Source organism: Panthera onca, chromosome E1 (genome assembly GCF_046562875.1).
Source record: "Panthera onca isolate mPanOnc1 chromosome E1, mPanOnc1 haplotype 2, whole genome shotgun sequence".
NCBI classification, from domain to species: domain Eukaryota; kingdom Metazoa; phylum Chordata; class Mammalia; order Carnivora; family Felidae; genus Panthera; species Panthera onca.
The window spans coordinates 25,816,742-25,834,986 of NC_138352.1; the positions used below are offsets into that span (position 1 = coordinate 25,816,742).

General features: G+C 46.7%; 1 protein-coding gene across 2 annotated transcripts in view; it reads right to left on the bottom strand.

The window, feature by feature from the left end:
• Positions 1–2,461: 2,461 nt before the first annotated feature.
• The window catches only part of PIGL (phosphatidylinositol glycan anchor biosynthesis class L), a 75,880-nt gene continuing 60,096 nt past the window's right edge, over positions 2,462–18,245 (bottom strand). The window contains exons 4-7 of one of the 2 annotated variants that reach the window (XM_060647198.3): positions 12,587–12,654; positions 10,772–10,803; positions 9,083–9,216; positions 2,462–5,230 (exon numbers count right to left, since the gene is read on the bottom strand). In XM_060647198.3, the coding sequence (XP_060503181.2) occupies positions 5,132–5,230; positions 9,083–9,216; positions 10,772–10,803; positions 12,587–12,654 (333 nt within the window). In that variant the 3' untranslated portion in view covers positions 2,462–5,131. The remainder of the gene's footprint in view (positions 5,231–9,082; positions 9,217–10,771; positions 10,804–12,586; positions 12,655–18,245) is intronic. The other variant, XM_060647199.3, reaches the window with a different exon arrangement.

An 18,245-nucleotide genomic window follows, 5' to 3' on the forward strand; every position in this document is an offset into this window, starting at 1 on the left:
TTTCTACTCTAGCGTTTTGTATTTACTAGGCTGGCAGGTCAGACAGAGTATCACCGGGTTCACAGAGTGATGTATCCTTAGAGTGAACTAGAACATTTTACTGTAATCTCTTTTTCACACTATTTCTTGAGTTGCGACATAATTCACATACCGTAACATTCACTCTTTTAACTCCTAGGTTTGAGTATATTCACAAGGTTGTCCAACTTTCACCACTATCATTTCCAGACATTTCCTCACCTCGCGTGCATTAGCAATCACTCCTTTCCTCTACCCCCAAGCCTTGGAAACCACTAATCTACTTTCTGTCACTATGAATTTGCCGATTCTGGACATTTCATACAAATGGGACATAGGTAATAATGACGATGATGATGAGTGGTTCATTCCTACCTTGTCCACTTAGTTTTAGACTGCTGGGTTTTGGTACATAGTCTTTATTTAAGTTGTATTCTTTTCTTTTTCTTAAAAATTGTTATAGGAATAGTGACTGAGTTTTGTTGTCTTACAGCACCTGTCAATTAAAAAACATGTTTTTTTTTTTTTTTTTTTGGAGCACCTGGGTGCCTTAGTCGGTTGGATGTCCAGCTTTGGTTCAGGTCATGGTCTGGTGGTTCATGGGTTTGAGCCCTGCGTTGGGTTCTGGGCTGACAGCTCAGAGCCTGGAGCCTGCTTCAGATTCTGTGTCTCCCTCTCTCTGTGCCCCTCCCCTGCTAATGCTCTCTCTCTGTCTCTCAAAAATAAATAAACGTTAAAAAAAAAAAAAGAAAGTTATTTAATTATACTTAAAAAAATGTGGCCTGCAAAATCTGCTTTGGGAAATGTATTAGGAATTTCTCAGGGGCTAATAAATAATTGGATTTTATAAATGTTTTATTACATAAGGAGTGAACGTTGACTTTATCTAAGTTCTTTACATTATCCAAATGCTGTGTCTTTACTATTTGCCAACCTCATTTGTCCAAATTCTGAAAGAATGTTAAAGCCTTACATTATTATTATTGTGTTTTTTAAAATTTTTAAATGTTTTTATTTAGTTTTGAGAGAAAGAGACACAGAGCGAGCGGGGAGGGGCAGAGAGAGGGAGACACAGAATCCGAAGCAGACTCCAGGCTCTGACCTGTCAGCACAGAGCCCAATGTGAGGCTTGAGGCTTGAACCCATGAACTGTGAGATCATGACCTGAGCCAAAGTCGGACGCTCAACCTGAGCCACCCAGGCAGCCCAGTTTGTTTGTTTGTTTTTTTTAATATAAAGAACTTGGATTTCTGGGAGTTTATTTCATGTATTTGGCTGCTGTGATATTTGGTGGTCCATATCTTCTCATGGAGTGAATCTAGTACTGTCCTAAAACGTCCCCCGTTGTTCTGGGTTTAACAATTTTTGATGTTTGGATTTATGTTGTCTCGCTTTCTTTTTGTATGCCTTTGCTTGGTATCTGGTAGGTGGCTCATCCTTTTACGTTTAGCCTCTCCTTGTTACTTTTAGATGCTAGATTTTGTTTTCTCAGTCTTGTTAGGGAAATTAACCATTCTTTTTTGTTTTTTTTGGAAGTAACTGATACCTGATTTCATTCTTAGTATCATTTCCATTACATTTGTTACATTTTATGCTTCCTTTCCTCCCTTCCTTTCTTAGTGCTGCAGGCTTTGAGGTTTCTCTTTGTTTCCAATTCTCCCCTTAGTTAATTGGGATTCTACACTTTTCAGGTGGTCACCTTGCCCAGGCTGAAAACGCAGAGGGAGCCCGTATTGGTCTCCACCTTCTTGCCCTGCACCAAGCTGCTTTTCCCCACCAGCTTCCCCTTGAGCCCCGGGGGAGGGGGGGGGGGCTTCACAATGCTTTTATCTCCCTCCCCAATTTGAAATTTACGATTTTGCAGCACACGTGTGTATCTTTGTGAAAAACAGAAGCTGGGTAGAACATGGGGAGCCCTGCAGATGCACCGACTCAAGTCTCTTTCTGATGATGTCAATTCTCCTTTATTATCCCCCATCTGTAACTATTTCTCATTCTGGAAACTCCCCTTTTTCACGTTAGGTCTCCTAGGTTTTTGTTTGTGTGTTTGTTTCCTTAGATGTATTTTTAAAGTCCCTTTTCCATCATGATTTCCTCTCCCCCCTCCCCCTGGGTTCTGAGGATGTATCCTGTACCTGATGTTCCAGACCACTAATTTGGCCACTCCTGAGAAACACCTGTGTTTTGTCTGGGCCAGGGCCCCAGTTTTCAGTTTTTTGTTTAAAGTTTTTTAAATGTTTATTTTTGAAGGAGAGAGAGAGAGAGAGAGAGAGGTGGAGTGTGAGCAGGGGCGGGGCAGAGAGAGAGAGACACACACACAGAATCTGAAGCAGGCTCCAGGTTCTGAGCTGTCAGCACAGAGCCCGAAGCGGGGCTTGAACTCACGGACCGCGAGATCATGACGCCCAACCGACCGAGCCACCCAGGGCCCCCCCCCCCCCATCCTTATTATTTTTAATAGTTTCACAGCATTCTGTTTTACTGGTATACCCACATTTCTTTAAGCAATCCTGAATCGATAGACATTTGGACTGGCTCAGTATTTGACTATTATAAAGTGTTACAGTGTCCATTCCTTACATCCCTCCTTTGCCACATGTAAATCTACAGCGTAAACCACTGGAAGCAGAAATGCTGGGTCAGAGGGTATGTGACTTTACCTTCCACAGAGGCTGTACCATTATGTGTCTGTCAGCAGTGTATTAGCCAGTTTTTCTTTAATGAATCATTTCCATACAAAATCCAGACTATCCTGGATACACACATTTTTTAAAAACTTCACATTATATCAAAAGTGTACTATAACATCATAACCATTCATAAACAACAAAATCCTTTAAAATGATAAATGTTCATTTTAAGTTTTTTTCTACATTTATTTTTGAAATACAGAGAGAGACAGAGTGTGAGCAGGGGAGGGGAAGAGCGAGAGGAAGACACAGAATCAGAAGCAGGCTCCAGGTTCTGAGCTGTCAGCACAGAGCCCGATGTGGGGCTCAAATTCACGAACCGTGAGATCGTGACCTGAGCAGAAGTCGGAGGCTTAACCAACTGAGCCACCCAGGATCCCCGATAAATGTTCATTTTAGAAAGAGAAGCTTATTAATTAGAAATTACTTTTTTTTTTTTTTAAGCAAGCTCTATACCCAACATGGGGCTTGAACTCATGATACCCCGAGATCAGGAGTCACACGGTCTACCAACTGAGCCAGCCAGGCACCCCAGTAATTACATTTTGGATATATATCTCTATATATCTCTGTCTCTCTTCAGCTTGAGCCAAAGTCCGATGCTTAACTGAGTTGCCCAGGCGCCCCAAGTAGGGGTATTTTATAAGCTCTTAACACATAATGAGACTTGCAGTCCAGGGAAGCTGGTTGAGTGCCCGTCTTGCCAGCAGTAGGACAGGAGGCAGCCTGGCCCCCCACACTCTAACCAGCATCAGTGGCTTATTTCTTGTCATGGTTTCATCGGGAGGCTATTAGGAGCTTTTGACAGATTTTAAGTAGACAGAAAACATAACCACACTTGCATTTTGATTCCAGCTTCAGGGCCTGATAGCCCTTTCGGTCCCTTTTGGCCCCTAGGAGGCATTCAAGAGAGCTCCAGGGAGCAGGTCTCTAACCTGTTGCTATGGAGACAGCAATTGCGGGCCTTCGGGCAGGCAGAGAGGCCACCCACTGGACAACGCACACCGAGAGCCTTTCTGTGTCGGGACTTGAACGTACATTCTAGTCCCTCTGCTTTACGCCTGCTTACTCTGTAGAGCTCAGAATGCCAGCCGCTCGTCTTTCCTGAGCCCCTACTGCATGCCGGACCCTCCCATGCGTCTACCAGGCGTCATGTCCTCCGAGGTGGGTACCATTACGGTCCCCCATTTTGCAGAGGAGACAACGGAGGCAGAGAAAGGTCCAAACACCTTATCCGTGGCTATGCTGCTGGTAAGTCTGGCCTCACACCCAGGCTCACCAGCACGCGGAGCCCCAGCTCTTCACGGCTGCGCTTCCCTGCCTCGGGCCACCTCCCCGGACCAGTAGCTGGACTGTGGGAGTAGCTTCCAAGCCAGACGCCTCAGAGTCTTTTTGTTTGTAGCACAATTTTAAGACGTCCGCCTTTTGGGGCACCTGGGTGGCTCAGTCGGTTAAGCGTCCGGCTTGGGCTCAGGTCATGATCTCACGGTTTGTGAGTTCAAGCCCCACGTCAGACTCTGTGCTGGCAGCTCGGAGCCTGGAGCCCGCTTCGGATTCTGTGTCTCCCTCTCTCTCTGCTCCTCCCCCAGTCATGCTCTGTTTCTCTCTCTCCTTCAAAAATAAATAAAAATATTAAAAAAAAAAAAGACATCCGCTTTTTGAGTGTTACAAAAAACAAAACACAAAGGAAAAACAGTTCCAGATTTGTCTTCCTTTTTCCGGCTTTCCCCAGAAGCCTGGGAGCTGGGGTATTTGATCGTAAGCTCCTTCAGGGCAGGGCCCACATCATACCAGTCTCAGTATGAAATGCTGGGCACAGGGTTGGGGCCTTGGGAGCCCCAATTTAAGGACTGTGATGTTAAATGGAGAACTTCCTCTAGATTCAAATCTGACACATAGGCCACAACGTTAATCAAAGGAATTATGGTTGAACTAGTTCAATAAAGACTGTGTGTGTGTGTGTGTGTGTGTGTGTGTGTGTCTGTGTTTGGCAAGCCTGCTTTGGAAACGATGTAAAAATACTGCATCATGGCCTCTGTGAAGTGATGATGTCAGCACACTTTTGCCTTCATTTGTAATCCTAGCAGGCTCTGTGCTATGTGTTTGACATACATTGTGCCCTTACATAACCTGTTTTTCACGAGAACTTCAGGATCTAGCAGGGTGGCTATTATTACCCTTGGGTTTGTTTGGTTTGGGCTGCTGTAGGTTTTTTTTTTCCCCCCCAGACGAAGAAGCTCAAGCTTGGACAACCCGTTGGCCAGCACGCACCCCCCCGCCATATGTTAGAGGCTCACAGCATGGATGAGCAGAGCTCTGTCTGCCTCGGCCCCGGGGAGGCGAGCCAGCTCACGGCCAGGCGCCAGGCTTCCTGGGCTCGTTCTTCTCCCTTTCTTCTGCGGACCGGAAAGCTCTTCAAGGCTTCAGAGGAAGTGCAGAGAGTTGATTCTCATGTACCTGGAGAAGAGCACGTAGAGGCGGCGGAACCAGAGCAGCTGGCTGCGGTGGCAGGACATGGCTTTCTAGAAGAATCCAAGAGGACCAGTTGTGAAACCCTTGCACTGGAGCAGCTTCTGTCATGCTCACTTCTGCCTTGCACGCCCACGAACACATTTCACACACTGTGGCCTAATCTGGCTTCTTCCTGTAACTTGCTAAACCTCTCTGGGTTGGCCCCCACTCGCTGCCTCCCCGTCCCATCTCTCACTTACAACCATGTGATAAAAATCCTGTGATGCAAATGGCAGTTATAGCACTTGAGTCTCCATGCATTATCTTAATTTAACAACCCTGTGAGTTAAGTACTGTTATTGCTTAAAATTTTTTTTTAGTGGACGAGGAAACTTGTCAGTCTCAAACAGCTAGTACACGGCAGAGCTGATATTTGAACTCAGAGCCATCTGAATGGCTCTCAAGCCTACATTCTTAATTACTTTGCTGCACTAAGTCGCATATATAACACATACAGGGATGTTTTGTGGGAAGCAAGCTAGGATATTATGCTCAAACTCTCCTGAATTAGGTAAGCTGGGAGGAAGAGGAAGAGGGGGAGAAGAAAAACGAATACGCATAGATATGGGGCACCTGGGTGGCTCAGTCAGTTAAGCATCTGACTTTGGCTCAGGTGGTGATCTCACAGTTTGTGATTCTGAGCCCCACAGGTAGAAATCACAAAATATAAAACTTTCTCTTGCCATCATAACCATTTACGGTTCAGTAGTTTTAACCATATTCACATTGCTGCATAAAAAATCTGGGGGCACCTGGGTGGCTCAGTTGGTTAAGCAGCCGACTTCGGCTCAGATCATGATCTCACAGTCCGTGAGTTCGAGCCCCGCGTCGAGCTCTGTGCTAACAGCTCAGAGCCTGGAGCCTGTTTCAGATTCTGTGTCTCCCTCTCTCTGACCCTCCCCCGTTCATGCTCTGTCTCTCTCTGTCTCAAAAATAAATAAACGTTAAAAAAAAGTTAAAAAAAAAATCTGTAGAACTTTGTCATCTTGCAAAAATAAAACTCTAAACCCACTAAAACCCAACTCCCCATTTCCCCCTCCCCCAGTCCCTGGCAACCACCATTCTACCTTCTGTTTGTGTGATTTTCACTGCTCTAATATCTCATATAAGTAGAATCACACAGTGTTTGTCCTTTTGTGACCGGCTTATTTCACTCAGCAAAATGTCCTCGATGTTCATCCATGTCGTAGCAGGTATTCCTTTTTTTTTTTTTTAAGCCTGAATAATATCCCATCATAAGTGTGTAGATTTCTTAATCCATTCAAATGCCATGGACATTTGGGCCTGCTTCTACCTGTTGGCTATTGCGTATAATGCTACAATGAACATGTGGAAATATCTCTTTGAGACCCTGCTTTTGATTCTTTTGGATATAAACCCAGAAGTGGGATTGCTGGATCATATGGTAATTCTATTTCCTTTTTCCTTTTTCCATTCCTTTCCTTCCTAGTAAACTCTACCCCCGACATGGGGTTTGATCTCACGGACCCGAGATCAAGAGTCGCATGCTCGACTGACCAGCCAGGTGCCCTGTATTTACTTTTAATTTTCTCATCTTCAACATAATTCAGGTGTTCTGACCTGGTCAAGAGGAAGCAGTAAATTCATGCTTCCTGTTCCAAACACATAGCGATGACAGAGGAAAATGCAAAGAGACACGGATGGGTCAAAACTAACACCAAGAGCACCATGAACTTAAAGAATGTGGACAGAGGTGTGAGAGGCCAAAGCAGAGGATTACTGGCTCAAGGGCTCAGAGCAAAGTGGTGGCTGGGAGTTCTGATTCTGGTCTCACTGCCGGGACTCTGCTGGAGCGGGCGGGGGCTCCCTCGTCAGGTAAGAGGTTGGGGGAAAAAAAATGCCGCCGACTGCTTTGAGAGCAAGCTGAATGCTTTGAGACCAGCACTGAACAGTTACCTGCTGGCTCTGTGACTGGAACTGCCAGTGACGACCTGATTCTGGCCTTCAAGCAATTGCAAACTCTCTAGATGAGGAGGGAGAGCACAGAGGAAGAGGGGAGTAACATCCCCCAAGTCAACCACCTAGCCCCTAGTTTCCAAATCAGAATTCCTGGAGACATGACGTAATGTGATGCAAAGAAAGAGATGTAATCAAATTAGCAACTAGACCATGAATATATTTTAGATGAAGATAGTTTCATAGAACAATTTGTCAAAGACTGATTACATTTTGGACATTCAAAGAGCTAAGTGGGAGGAAAACCAGCTTAAAGACTAAATTATCGGGACACCCGGGTGGCTCGGTCGGTTAGGCGTCTCACTTGATTGCAGCTCAGGTCATGATCTCACAGTTGTGAGACTGAGTCCCTCGTCGGACTCCGTGCTGAGCATGGAGGCTGCTTGGGATTCTCTCTTCTCTCTCTCTATCTCCTCTCTCCCTCCTTCTCCCTCTGCCCCTTCCCCACTTTCATGCACATGCATTCTCTCAATAAAAAAAAAGAATAAGAAATTATGAAATTAAAAAAAAATGGAAGTGAAACAATAGGTGGTCGTAAAATAAAAAATTAGGTATTTTAGAAATGAAAACAGGTGGCTCAGTCGGTTAAGCATCCGACTTCAGCTCAGGTCACAATCTCGCGGTCCGTGAGTTCAAGCCCCGCGTCGGGCTCTGGGCTGATGGCTCAGAGCCTGGAGCCTGCTTCCGATTCTGTGTCTCCCTCTCTCTCTGCCCCTCCCCCGTTCATGCTCTCTCTGTTTCAAAAATAAAATAAAAACGTTAAAAAAAAATTTTTAAAAAGAAATGAAAACAAAATTTGAAATAGAGAACAAATGTGAAAGAACAATTAAGAGACACAAAGCATAGATTAAAAGTCCTCAAGGTGGGGGGGCACCTGGGTGGCTCCGTTGGTTAAGCATCCAACTTTGGCTTGGGTCATGATCTCACGGTTTGTGAGTTCGAGCCCCACTTCAGACTCTGTGCTGGCAGCTCAGAGCCCGGAGCCTGCTTCGGATTCTGTGTCTCCCTCTCTCTCTGCTCTTCCCCCGCTTACGCTCTTTTTCTCTCTCTCCTTCAAAAATAAACATTAAAAAAAATTTTTTTTAAAGTCCTCAAGGGGGGGGCGCCTGGGTGGCTCAGTTGGTTAAGCGGTTAAGCATCTGACTTTGGCTCTAATCATACTCTCATGGTTTGTGGGTTCAAGCCCTGCATCGGGCTCTGTGCTGACAGTTCAGAGCCTGGAGCCTGCTTCAGATTCTGTGTCTCCCTCCCCCACTCATGCTCTCTCTCAAAAATATCATGCTTTCAGAAATAAATATTTTTAAAAAATAATAATGAGTCCTCAAGGGACAGCTGGCTGGCTCAGTCAGAGGAGCACATAGCTCTTGATCTCAGGGTTGTGAGTTTGAGCCCCATGTTGGGCGTAGAGATTACTTAAACATAAAATCTTTAGGGCTCCTGGGTGGTTCAGTTGGTTAAGTGTCTGACTCTTGATTTCGGCTCAGGTTATAATTTTGCAGTTTGTGAGATCGAGCCCCGAGTCAGGCTCTGCACAGACAGCAGGGAGCCGGCTTGGGATTCTCTCTCTCTCCTCTCTTTTTGTCCCTCTCCCTGCTCGCACTCTCTCTCTCTCCCGTGTGTACACACACTCACTCTCTCTTTCTCAAAATAAATAAACATTTCAAAAAGATTTAAAAAAATCTTTAAAAAGAGAAAAGAAAAGAAAAGAAGAAAAGAAAGGAAAAGGTGGAAGTCCTTGAAAATCTATGACTGCCAAGGTCTAGCTAGATAGTCCTAACACTCAGGTGCTGAACTGCTGTGGAAAGTCTTCAGTTAGGGGTCACGAGGAGCCAGGGGGTCTGGGACACAGATCCAGAGGGAGGAGTCCAGGAATTCACGATCCTCACCTTGGCCTGGGCCACTTCTTTGCTGGTGAGCACGAAGAGGACATCCCGGGTCTGAAGCAGAGTAAAGGGCAGGTCCAGGAGGGAGATATACTTGCGTAACACGTTCACTGACTGAAGTGTGAGCACGGAACACCCTGGTTGGGGGGAGGGGAGAGGGGAGAAGTGAAGAGTCTTGTTGCTTCCGGGCAGATTCCCCCTGAGCACCCTACCTCTCCCTTGGGGCTCAGGGCAGGGCAGGACCGTGGCCATGGGGTTGCCAGATGACTCTGTAGCACCAAAGCTGTGTTTTGCCCATCATCCTCACAGACAGGAAGAGTGACAGGGTCACAGAACACCTGCCTGGATGTCCTCTACTTGCTACGTGCCTTAGCAAGATAAGGTTGGTTGCTAGAGGTTGGGAACTGGCTACATCAAGGCCAAGGGAGAAGCGACGAAGACCGGAATTTCTGTATTGGGAGGCGAGAGACCTAGTTCCTGCTCTGGCACTCAAGACCTGACAGATTTAGGAAAGTCCCTTCAGCTCTCTGAGCCTCAGTTTTCTCATCTGTAAAATGGCATTGACAGTGTGGGAGCCTGTCTCACAGCATTGATGTAAGGATCAAATAAACTACAGTCCCATTCTAAAGCCCTCACAGCTTGGTAAGCTCAGCCCATTCAGAGGGCTGAGCTCTCTGAACTCTACTTACGTTTTCACTTGCTTCATCTTTATAACACTCCTGAGGGATGTATATTACTCCCACTGACAGAGCAGAGACTGGCTCAGAGAGGTTAAGCATCAGTGTCACATAGTGAATGGTCAAGTGGGGTCAAACACCTTCTAACTCAAACAGGTGAACCCATCAAGCGCCCATCAGCCATTGACAAGTAATTTGGGGCTGGGATGTGAATTCAGACAGACAGACCGAAAGAACACTGGAGGTGAAAAAGACCCACCTGGTGAGAAAGCTAGACAGATGAGCGGCCAAGGCCCAGTGTCATGGTTAATTTTATGTGTCAACTTCACTGGGTCACAGGGTACCCAGATACTGGGCTGTACATTATTTCTGGGTGTGCCTGGGAGGGTTTTTTCGGATGAGCTTAGCATTCAAATCGGTGGCCTCAGGAAGGCAGATTGCCCTCCCCAATGAGGGTGTACGTGATCCAATCCATTGAGGGCCTCAATAGAAGGAAAGGTGGATGAAGGGAGAATTTCTTCTTTTCTGCCCATTGAGCTAGGACATGGGTCATCACCTGCCCTTGGCCTGGGATTTACACCATTGGCCCTCCTGCTTCTCAGGCCTTTGGACCCCACTAACTGACCCCCAGGTTCCTGGGCCCCCAGCTTGCAGAGATGCTAGACTGTGGGACTTCTCAGCCTCTGTACTTGCAGGAGCCAAATCCTTATAATAAGTTTCTTTCATATTTGTATCTCCTATTGGCTCTGGTTTTCTAACCCATCTGGCCTCCCCTCACACCCAGAGGCTGCCTGGCTGGCAGGGCACTTCCCAATGGATACAACCTGCTTTTAAAGCTGGAGGACCCGCACTGACAGACACACTGAACTGGGTCAGAAAGAGTGTGGTCCAGCCTCCCCGGCCCCACCGTTGCTTGGCCTATGGCAGTTTTCCATATATTTATATTTTTTTTTTGTCCAATAAGTTTTTTTAGAGGGATAGTAACTAGCAGACTTTGGCAAAAGGGACAACTTACCTTTAGGTAACTTCCCTTCTGAATGCAGGGTCCTGGAAGAAGAAAGGACAGGAGTGAAAGGGAGCAATAATTCCTTTGCAGGAAGAGCCTTCAGAGTGTAGAGGTCAAAGGCAAGCCTCTCCAACTTGGGCCACAATGGCATGCAGATTATTTTGAGTTAAAAGCAATCAAAACCCAGCAAATGGAGAAAAACCGCTTTATATCCCCCTCAACCACCTAAATTTGCTCTGGAAAGGGGGTCTGTACCAGGAAGAGAACTAGTCAAAGAGATTCCTTTTTACCTAAAAATCTTATCTGCATAACAGGGAATCCTTTGTTTTCCAAACATCTCCTCTCACCTTCCTGCTAATGTTCTTCCTCTTCTTTGTACCTCCAGACTCCCGCCCTCCTCCTGAGCTGAGGATGACATATAAGCCTCAGGTTGCCTGGCCATCTTTGGAATTTCATATTTGTGCAGATTCTCCATATGACAACATTAAATTTGATTTTTTCCTATTAATGGTCTCATGGAAATTTAATTCTTAGTCTAGCTAGAAGAACCTTGGACAGAGGAAAATTTCTTCCTCCCCAACAGTATTAGGGCCTGCCATATCCCGTGATCCTTCTGTAGGTTTCTAGGTAGTTGCTTTTACATCAATCACCAAAGAGGTTTCTGGGATTCCGTACCTCTGGCTACAGCTAAAGGGATCAGGGTGGGCACCTTACCCCAGACAATCTGGGGGCTGACCAATGGCTATGAAGTGCCCCGGTCCAAGCTTCGCCCACTAGAGATGAAGGGAACCACAAAGGATTCTTCCAAGTTGTTCTCTTTTGAAATTGAAAAATGAGGTGGTTGGACTTAAGGATAGGTGAGACCATTTCGAGCTTTACATATTTCACTGCTCTGGTCTAAGAACATCAGGCATGTTTAGAAGAAAGTTATAAAGTAAATGCTTCACTTCAAGGTGCCCCTTCCTTTCCTCAGCGGCTAAGCCAGGTCCACCGCTCCGCCACTCATGACGCCCAGGAGAAGCACTTCTCTAGAAGGTAGGAAACATGGTACATGCTTGTACGAGCCTCTGTAAGTCCCTCAAATGTCTTTGAGGTGCAATTTTTTTTTTATCAGTAAAATGCAGACACCTATTTGGTAGATTTGAAATAGGGTACAGAATGTACAACAGGAGAAAACAAAATAAATTAGGAGGAAAAAGAAGACGAAGCCAAGAGGCACAGCGATTCACAGAACTCAGCCCTGAAAGTCTCCCACATGTGCTACGAGGGGTCACGAATTTGGCCCTAAAGCTCTCTGTGGCCAAAGCAAAGAGAGAAATAAAATGTTACCCCGTTTTTCCGTGGGGGAAAAACACCTTAGGTGTTAAGGAGACGAAACAATAAGAAGTCAACTTAGGAGTGATTTCTCACAAGAGAATGTGGTAAGATGTCGTGAGCAACGTGGACAAGAGTGGCTCTCTATAACTCAGTGGTCACTTTCACGGGGCCCAGACAGGGAGTGGGGAAGTACTTTAGAAACCATCCATCTTGGGACACCTGGGAGGCTCAGGCGGTTAAGCGTCTGACTTCAGCTCAGGTTATGATCTCACGGTTCGTGGGTTCGAGCCCCGCGTCAGCCTCTGTGCTGACAGCTCAGAGCCTGGAGCCTGCTTTGGATTCTGTGTCTCCCTCTCTCTGCCCCTCCCCTGCTCGTGCTCTTTCTCTCTCTCTCTCTCTCTCTCTCAAAGAATAAATAAATATTTAAAAAACTTTTTTAGAAACCATCCATCCACCCTGAGCAAAGGAAAAGACCCTCTCCCACCTCCAACACGTGGAGAGTCCTACCTCACGGCCGCATATAGAGCAACGTGGTTGCTGTGACCACTCACTCCCCCTGCGTCGAAAGTCACCACCTGTAGAGAAATACAGGGTGTTCACTCATGACTGTCTGAATGCTCTCTCTGACCTCCATTTCAAAGTAGCCGTCCCCATTCCCTTGGGATGAAAGGGAGCGCACAGACCCCTGGAACGTTTGCAATCGTGAGGACACCTGAACTCACTTCGGAGCAGATCAGTGGTGTGTAACCATTGCTTTGGCCAGTTGTGTGGAGACTGTTTCCGTGGGTTTTACTGTTTAATCTTGTTCCAGGCCAGTGGAGCAGAGTGGAATTCAGCCATGATAGGAACCTGAGTTCAGGGTATCTCTGTCTCTTATCTTCCTGGCTGTTTATGAACACAGTTTTCTTGGCCGGCTGCTGTGTGAACTCTTGTGCATGTAGACGCTGCCTGAATCTTTTGGCTTCTTTTCCTTGTGCCATACTGAGGGCACAGAGGCTTTGAGGGGCAATGTCTACCATGCACCAGGGTTAAAATCATAGTTTATTTGCTCATGGACTGCCTCTGTATCATCTTTTTTTTTTTTTTTTAACATTTATTCATTTTTGAGAGATGGAGACAGAGTAGAGTGGAGGAGGGGCAGAGAGAGAGAGAGGGAGGCACAGAATCTGAAGCAGGCTCTAGGCTCTGAGCTGTCAGCACACAGCCTGATGCGGGGCTTGAACCCACGGACTGCAAGATCATGACCTGAGCTGAAGTCAGACACTTAACCGACTGAGTCACCCAGGTGTCCCACCTGTTTTTTTTAAAGTTTATTTATTTATTTTGAGAGAGACAGAGAAGCAAGTGGGGGAGGGACACAGAGAGGGAGAGAGAGAGAATCCTAAGCAGGCTCCGTGCTGTCAGCAGAGGGCCCAATGCAGGGCTCGGACTCACGGAACTGTGAGATCATGACCTGAGCTGAAACCAAGAGTCGGACACTCAACCGACTGAACCACCTAGATGCCCCCGTATCATCTGTTATTAATGATAAGCTTAGTCTAGATTCCAACATTTCATTTCTGCACAGATGATTAAAAAAACACCCAAATAGCAGTTTGAATAGTAACAATAATTTGCTTGAGTAAGATAAATAAATAAATATAAAAAAGAACAAGGACTCAGATAAAAGAACACGAATGGTTGGTTAGGGGTAGTGCAAAAAGGCAAGCTGTCCCCAAGAAAAGAGAGTGGCCATGCAGCACAGACTAAAGGGAGAGGATAGGGCTTGAACTCACAATCCTGAGATCAAGACCTGAATGGAGATCAAGAGTCGGTTGCTTAACCGACTGAGCTACCCAGGCACCCCTGGCCTTTCTATTTTAAATCGTAAAATGTTTACTTCAGGTATGGAGAACTATGTTAAAATGAGAGCAGCTAACATTTATTGAGCATAGGTTGAGGGGTGGGGATACAGATTGAAAGAAAGTTTATTTATATTTTATTTTATTAAAAAAATTTTATTTTTATTAAAAAAATTTGTTTAACATTTATTTATTTTTGAGAGACAGAGAGAAACAGAGCATGAGCAGGGGACAGGTAGAGACAGAGGGAGACACAGAATCTGAAGCAGGCTCCGGGCTCTTAGCCGTCAGCACGGAGCCCGACACGGGGCTCACGAACTGTGAGATCATGACCTGAGCTGAAGTTGGATACTCAACCGAGTCACCCAAGCACCCCTTTTTTCTTTTTCTTTTCAAATTTTTTTAATGTTTATTTATTTTTGAGAGAGAACATGAGCAAAGGGGCACAGAGAGGGAGACATAATCCGAAGTAGGCTCTGTGCTGTCAGCGCAAAGATATGGGGCTGGAATCCATGAACCGTGAGATCATGACCTGAGCTGAAATCGGACCCTCAACTGACTGAGCCACCCAGGCACCCCAGACACCTGTAGCTCCCTCTAGAACTCCATCCACTTTCCCCCCCTTACTTGCAGAGATCTTTGTTTAGATGAAATCTTGCTCAGACCCCAATCAACAGGAGGTAACAGTGGGGCTGCTCTGGTTTCTCAAAGATGGCGGTTCTCAACGGGGAGCAGTGTTGCCCCAGGGACATCTGGCAATGTCTGGAGATACATTTGCTGTGATGAGTGAGGGGTGTTGCCACTGGGTAGAGAGGTGGGCTGTCAGTGAGGAGAGGCCAGGGGTGCTGCTAAGCATGTACAGTGCAGAGGACAGCCGACCATAACAAACAATGCTGTGGTCCCAAGTGTCATGGCGCCCTAAGGGAGCAGGGACTAGGTATGTTTGGTTCACTGCTATCTCGAAGTTCACAGCCAGTAGTGAACATCACAGAGTAGGTGGTCAGTAAATATTTGTTGGATGAAAGGTTGAGATAGGGGTTGGGCCCAGGACCTCACCTGCTTATTACCCAAAGACACTACCAACCCTCTACACTGTTTGATATCAAGGGCAGCATTATAATGCTTTTCAAGGCCCTGTCCAGGCAGCAGAGCTGGGACCAGATAGTACACGGTTCCCTTCCATCACACTGCAGAGCCAGCTTTTGGTTTGGACAGAGGAGAACTTTTGGTATCATCCCAGCACAGCCCAGGTGAGACTCTATCTTCCCAGGTCTAGCCAATACTTCCGGTCCGGAGGGGGCACCTGGGCCCTCTGATCCTGCCATCGAGTGACTTCTCACCTGTTCACTGCTAACTCCTCGCCCCTGGCCCTGCATGGCCTATGGGGGTGGGAAGGTGCATTTCACTGCATCGTGGGGGCTGAGTCGTGATTATGGCCCTTCATGTCCATACTGGCGATGGTGTTAGCATGGCCCTATACTCCTGCTGATGTACTAGTGCAGGCCAGGGAAATTGTTCCTGACTGCACTGTGACAGCTTGAGAGTTTCCTTATTTATTTATTTTTTTAAATTTTTAATGTTTTTATTTATTTTTGAAGGGGAGAGACAGACAGAACATGAGCGGGGGAGAGCAGAGAGAGAGGGAGACACAGAATTTGAAGCAGGCTCCTGCCTCTAAGCTGTCAGCACAGAACCCGATGCGGGGCTCGAACCCACAAACTGTGAGATCATGACCTGAGCCGAAGTCAGACGCTCAACCGACTGAGCCACCCAGGGGCCCTGAGAGTTTCCTTATTGACAGCAAGGTGTGTTAAAGAGCTGTTTTAGTGTTATTATTTTATTTTTTTAATGTTTATTTTTGAGAGAAAGAGAAAGAGAGAGCACACACATGTGCACACAAGGGGGGGAAGGGCAGAGAGAGAGAGAGGGAGGCAGAGAGTCCAAAGAAGTTTGGACGCTCAACCAAGTGAGCCACCCACGGGCCCCTAAAGAGCTCTTTTAAAATGGTTTTCTTGTGTATGGAAATTAAATCATCTCAGGGTTGTCCTGACAATGAAGGCCCCTCACTCACTGGAATGAAGGTGAGCACCTCAGACAACAGGAAAGAGCTCCAGGCCACCAGGTGGCAGTTAACGGTGATGGCAGTTTGAGGACGAGCCCCGTGTGGGGTCTGTTCTTGTTCTTGGGGATATAAAAGGTGTCACGGGGGCACCTGGGTGGCTCTGTTGGTTAAGCATCCGACTTCGGCTCAGGTCATGATCTCAAGGTTCATGGGTTCGAGCCCCGCGTCAGGGTCTGTGCTGACAGCTCAGAGTCTGGAACCTGCTTCAGATTCTATGTCTCCCTCTCTCTCTGCCCCTCCCCCGATCAAGTTCTGTCTCTCTCCCTCAAAAATAAATAAACATTTAAAAAAATTTTTTTAAAAAAAGGTGTCACGTGTAGTCCTTGCCACCATGGACCTTCCAGCCTAGTTTCAAGACACAGTCTGTACTTCAAAGAATAAACAGCAATTCGCAGGATACACATCAAATACCATGGGAATCTGAAAGAGGGCTGAAGAAGTCGGGGAAGGCTTCTTGGAGGAGGAGGCTTTGAGGTGGGCCTGGATCGCAAATCAGTTTTCTAGGACCCAAACTCAGGAGACTGTTCTGAGAGCCAGAATGGCACGCAGAACTATCTGTGCTCTGAGACCCCTCCCTGGGTGCTCAGAGCTGTGGCCAGCTCGAACATGGTCTGGCCCCTCAGCAAGGACCAATCCGGTCCACCAGCGTGCAGTACTTGAGGGCCAGACCAAGGAGGGCCAAGTTCAGAAAGATGGGAGTTGATCTCACAAGCGAAGTTCCTGGGGAAACCAGCAGTTGTGAGAGTGTTTGGGGACAGGTCCTGGGGAAGCCACAACTGGGGAAACGGGGTCCCAAGGGGGATTGCAGAGCACTTCATGGACCTCACTGTGTTACTTCAGGCTCTGAAGACCGGCTCTGTCTCCCGTTCGGGGCTGTGGAGCCCACGTTCTGCCTGCGTGGGCTGGGGTGGGATGGCCAAGAGAACCCAGGCAAGCCCAGTCAGCGGGGCTGGGCATTTGACTCTGAGGCCCGTGGACCCTTCCCTCCAGCTTTCACACTCAGACCCTCCCGGAAGGTAAAGCTAGGAAGAGTGGTGCTGTGAGCTGTTGGTGGCCATTTTTCCAGCCAGGAGAAAGAAGGCAGCGCACAGAGCAAGATGAAGAGTCCCGTCACCTGCATCTTGGCCTTTATGTGAATCACAGTGAGCCACTTAGGTGCCCCTTTTGGCCTCTGTGGACTAAGTTTCAGTTGTGTTTTGTGTCATGAGGAAACAAGATGGTCTTCAATATAAATAAATAGATAGATAGATAGATAGATGTGACCGCCCCTCCGACAAAAGAAAGAAAATGCTACATGAAATATGCCCCCCCCCAAAAAAAACAAAAAAAAAGAAAAATGATCTGACCAATACGTCAACAAAAATCTGTTCTTAGGAAAGGTCTAATAGGGCGCACCTGGGTGGGTCAGTCAGTTGAGCGTCCAACTCTTGGTCTCTGTTCAGGTCACAATCTCATGGTTCGTGAGTTCGAGCCCCGCATCGAGTTCTGTGTTGACAGCCCAGAGTGTACTTGATATTCTTGGGATTCTCTCTCTCCCTCTCTCTGCCCCCCCTTTGCTATCACTCTCTAAATAAACAAACAAATAAATAAATAAATAAATAAGGAAGGTCTAATAAGTCATGGGGCGCCTGGGTGGCTCAGTTGTTTAAGTGTCTGACTTCGGCTCAGGTCATGATCTCATGGTTCGTGGGTTCGAGTCCCACGTTGGGCTCTGTGCTCATAGCTCAGAGCCAGCTTGAGCAGGCTGTCTCTCTGTGTCCCCCCTGTCTGTCTGCCCCTTCTCCATTCATGCTGATTCTCGCTCTCTCTCTCAAAAATAAATAAACATGGAAAAAAAAAGTCTAATAAATCAGTTTACTCAGTGAATTCAGCATTGATAAAAGCCTAACGTGTTTGTGTGCCAGCGGGACTCATCAAAACTTAAACCAAAAGATTAGGGCTTTAAGTGGTAGGATTTTAGGCATTAACCGTGAGGGATTATTATTATTATTATCTTACAAGTGGACAGTAAGCCTTCTGAAAAGCCTTAACATCAAACACTGGCGACAGCCAGTCCAGGCAATCCTGGTGGAGCTGAGGTGGGGGCCCCCACACTTGTTCACCTCGGCAAGTAAGTGTGAATCTCCATTATTGCCCTGTCTGGACCAAAATGTCGTCCATGTAGGGCATGTGAATTTATCCGTGTGCTTTTCTGGAGTGAGAA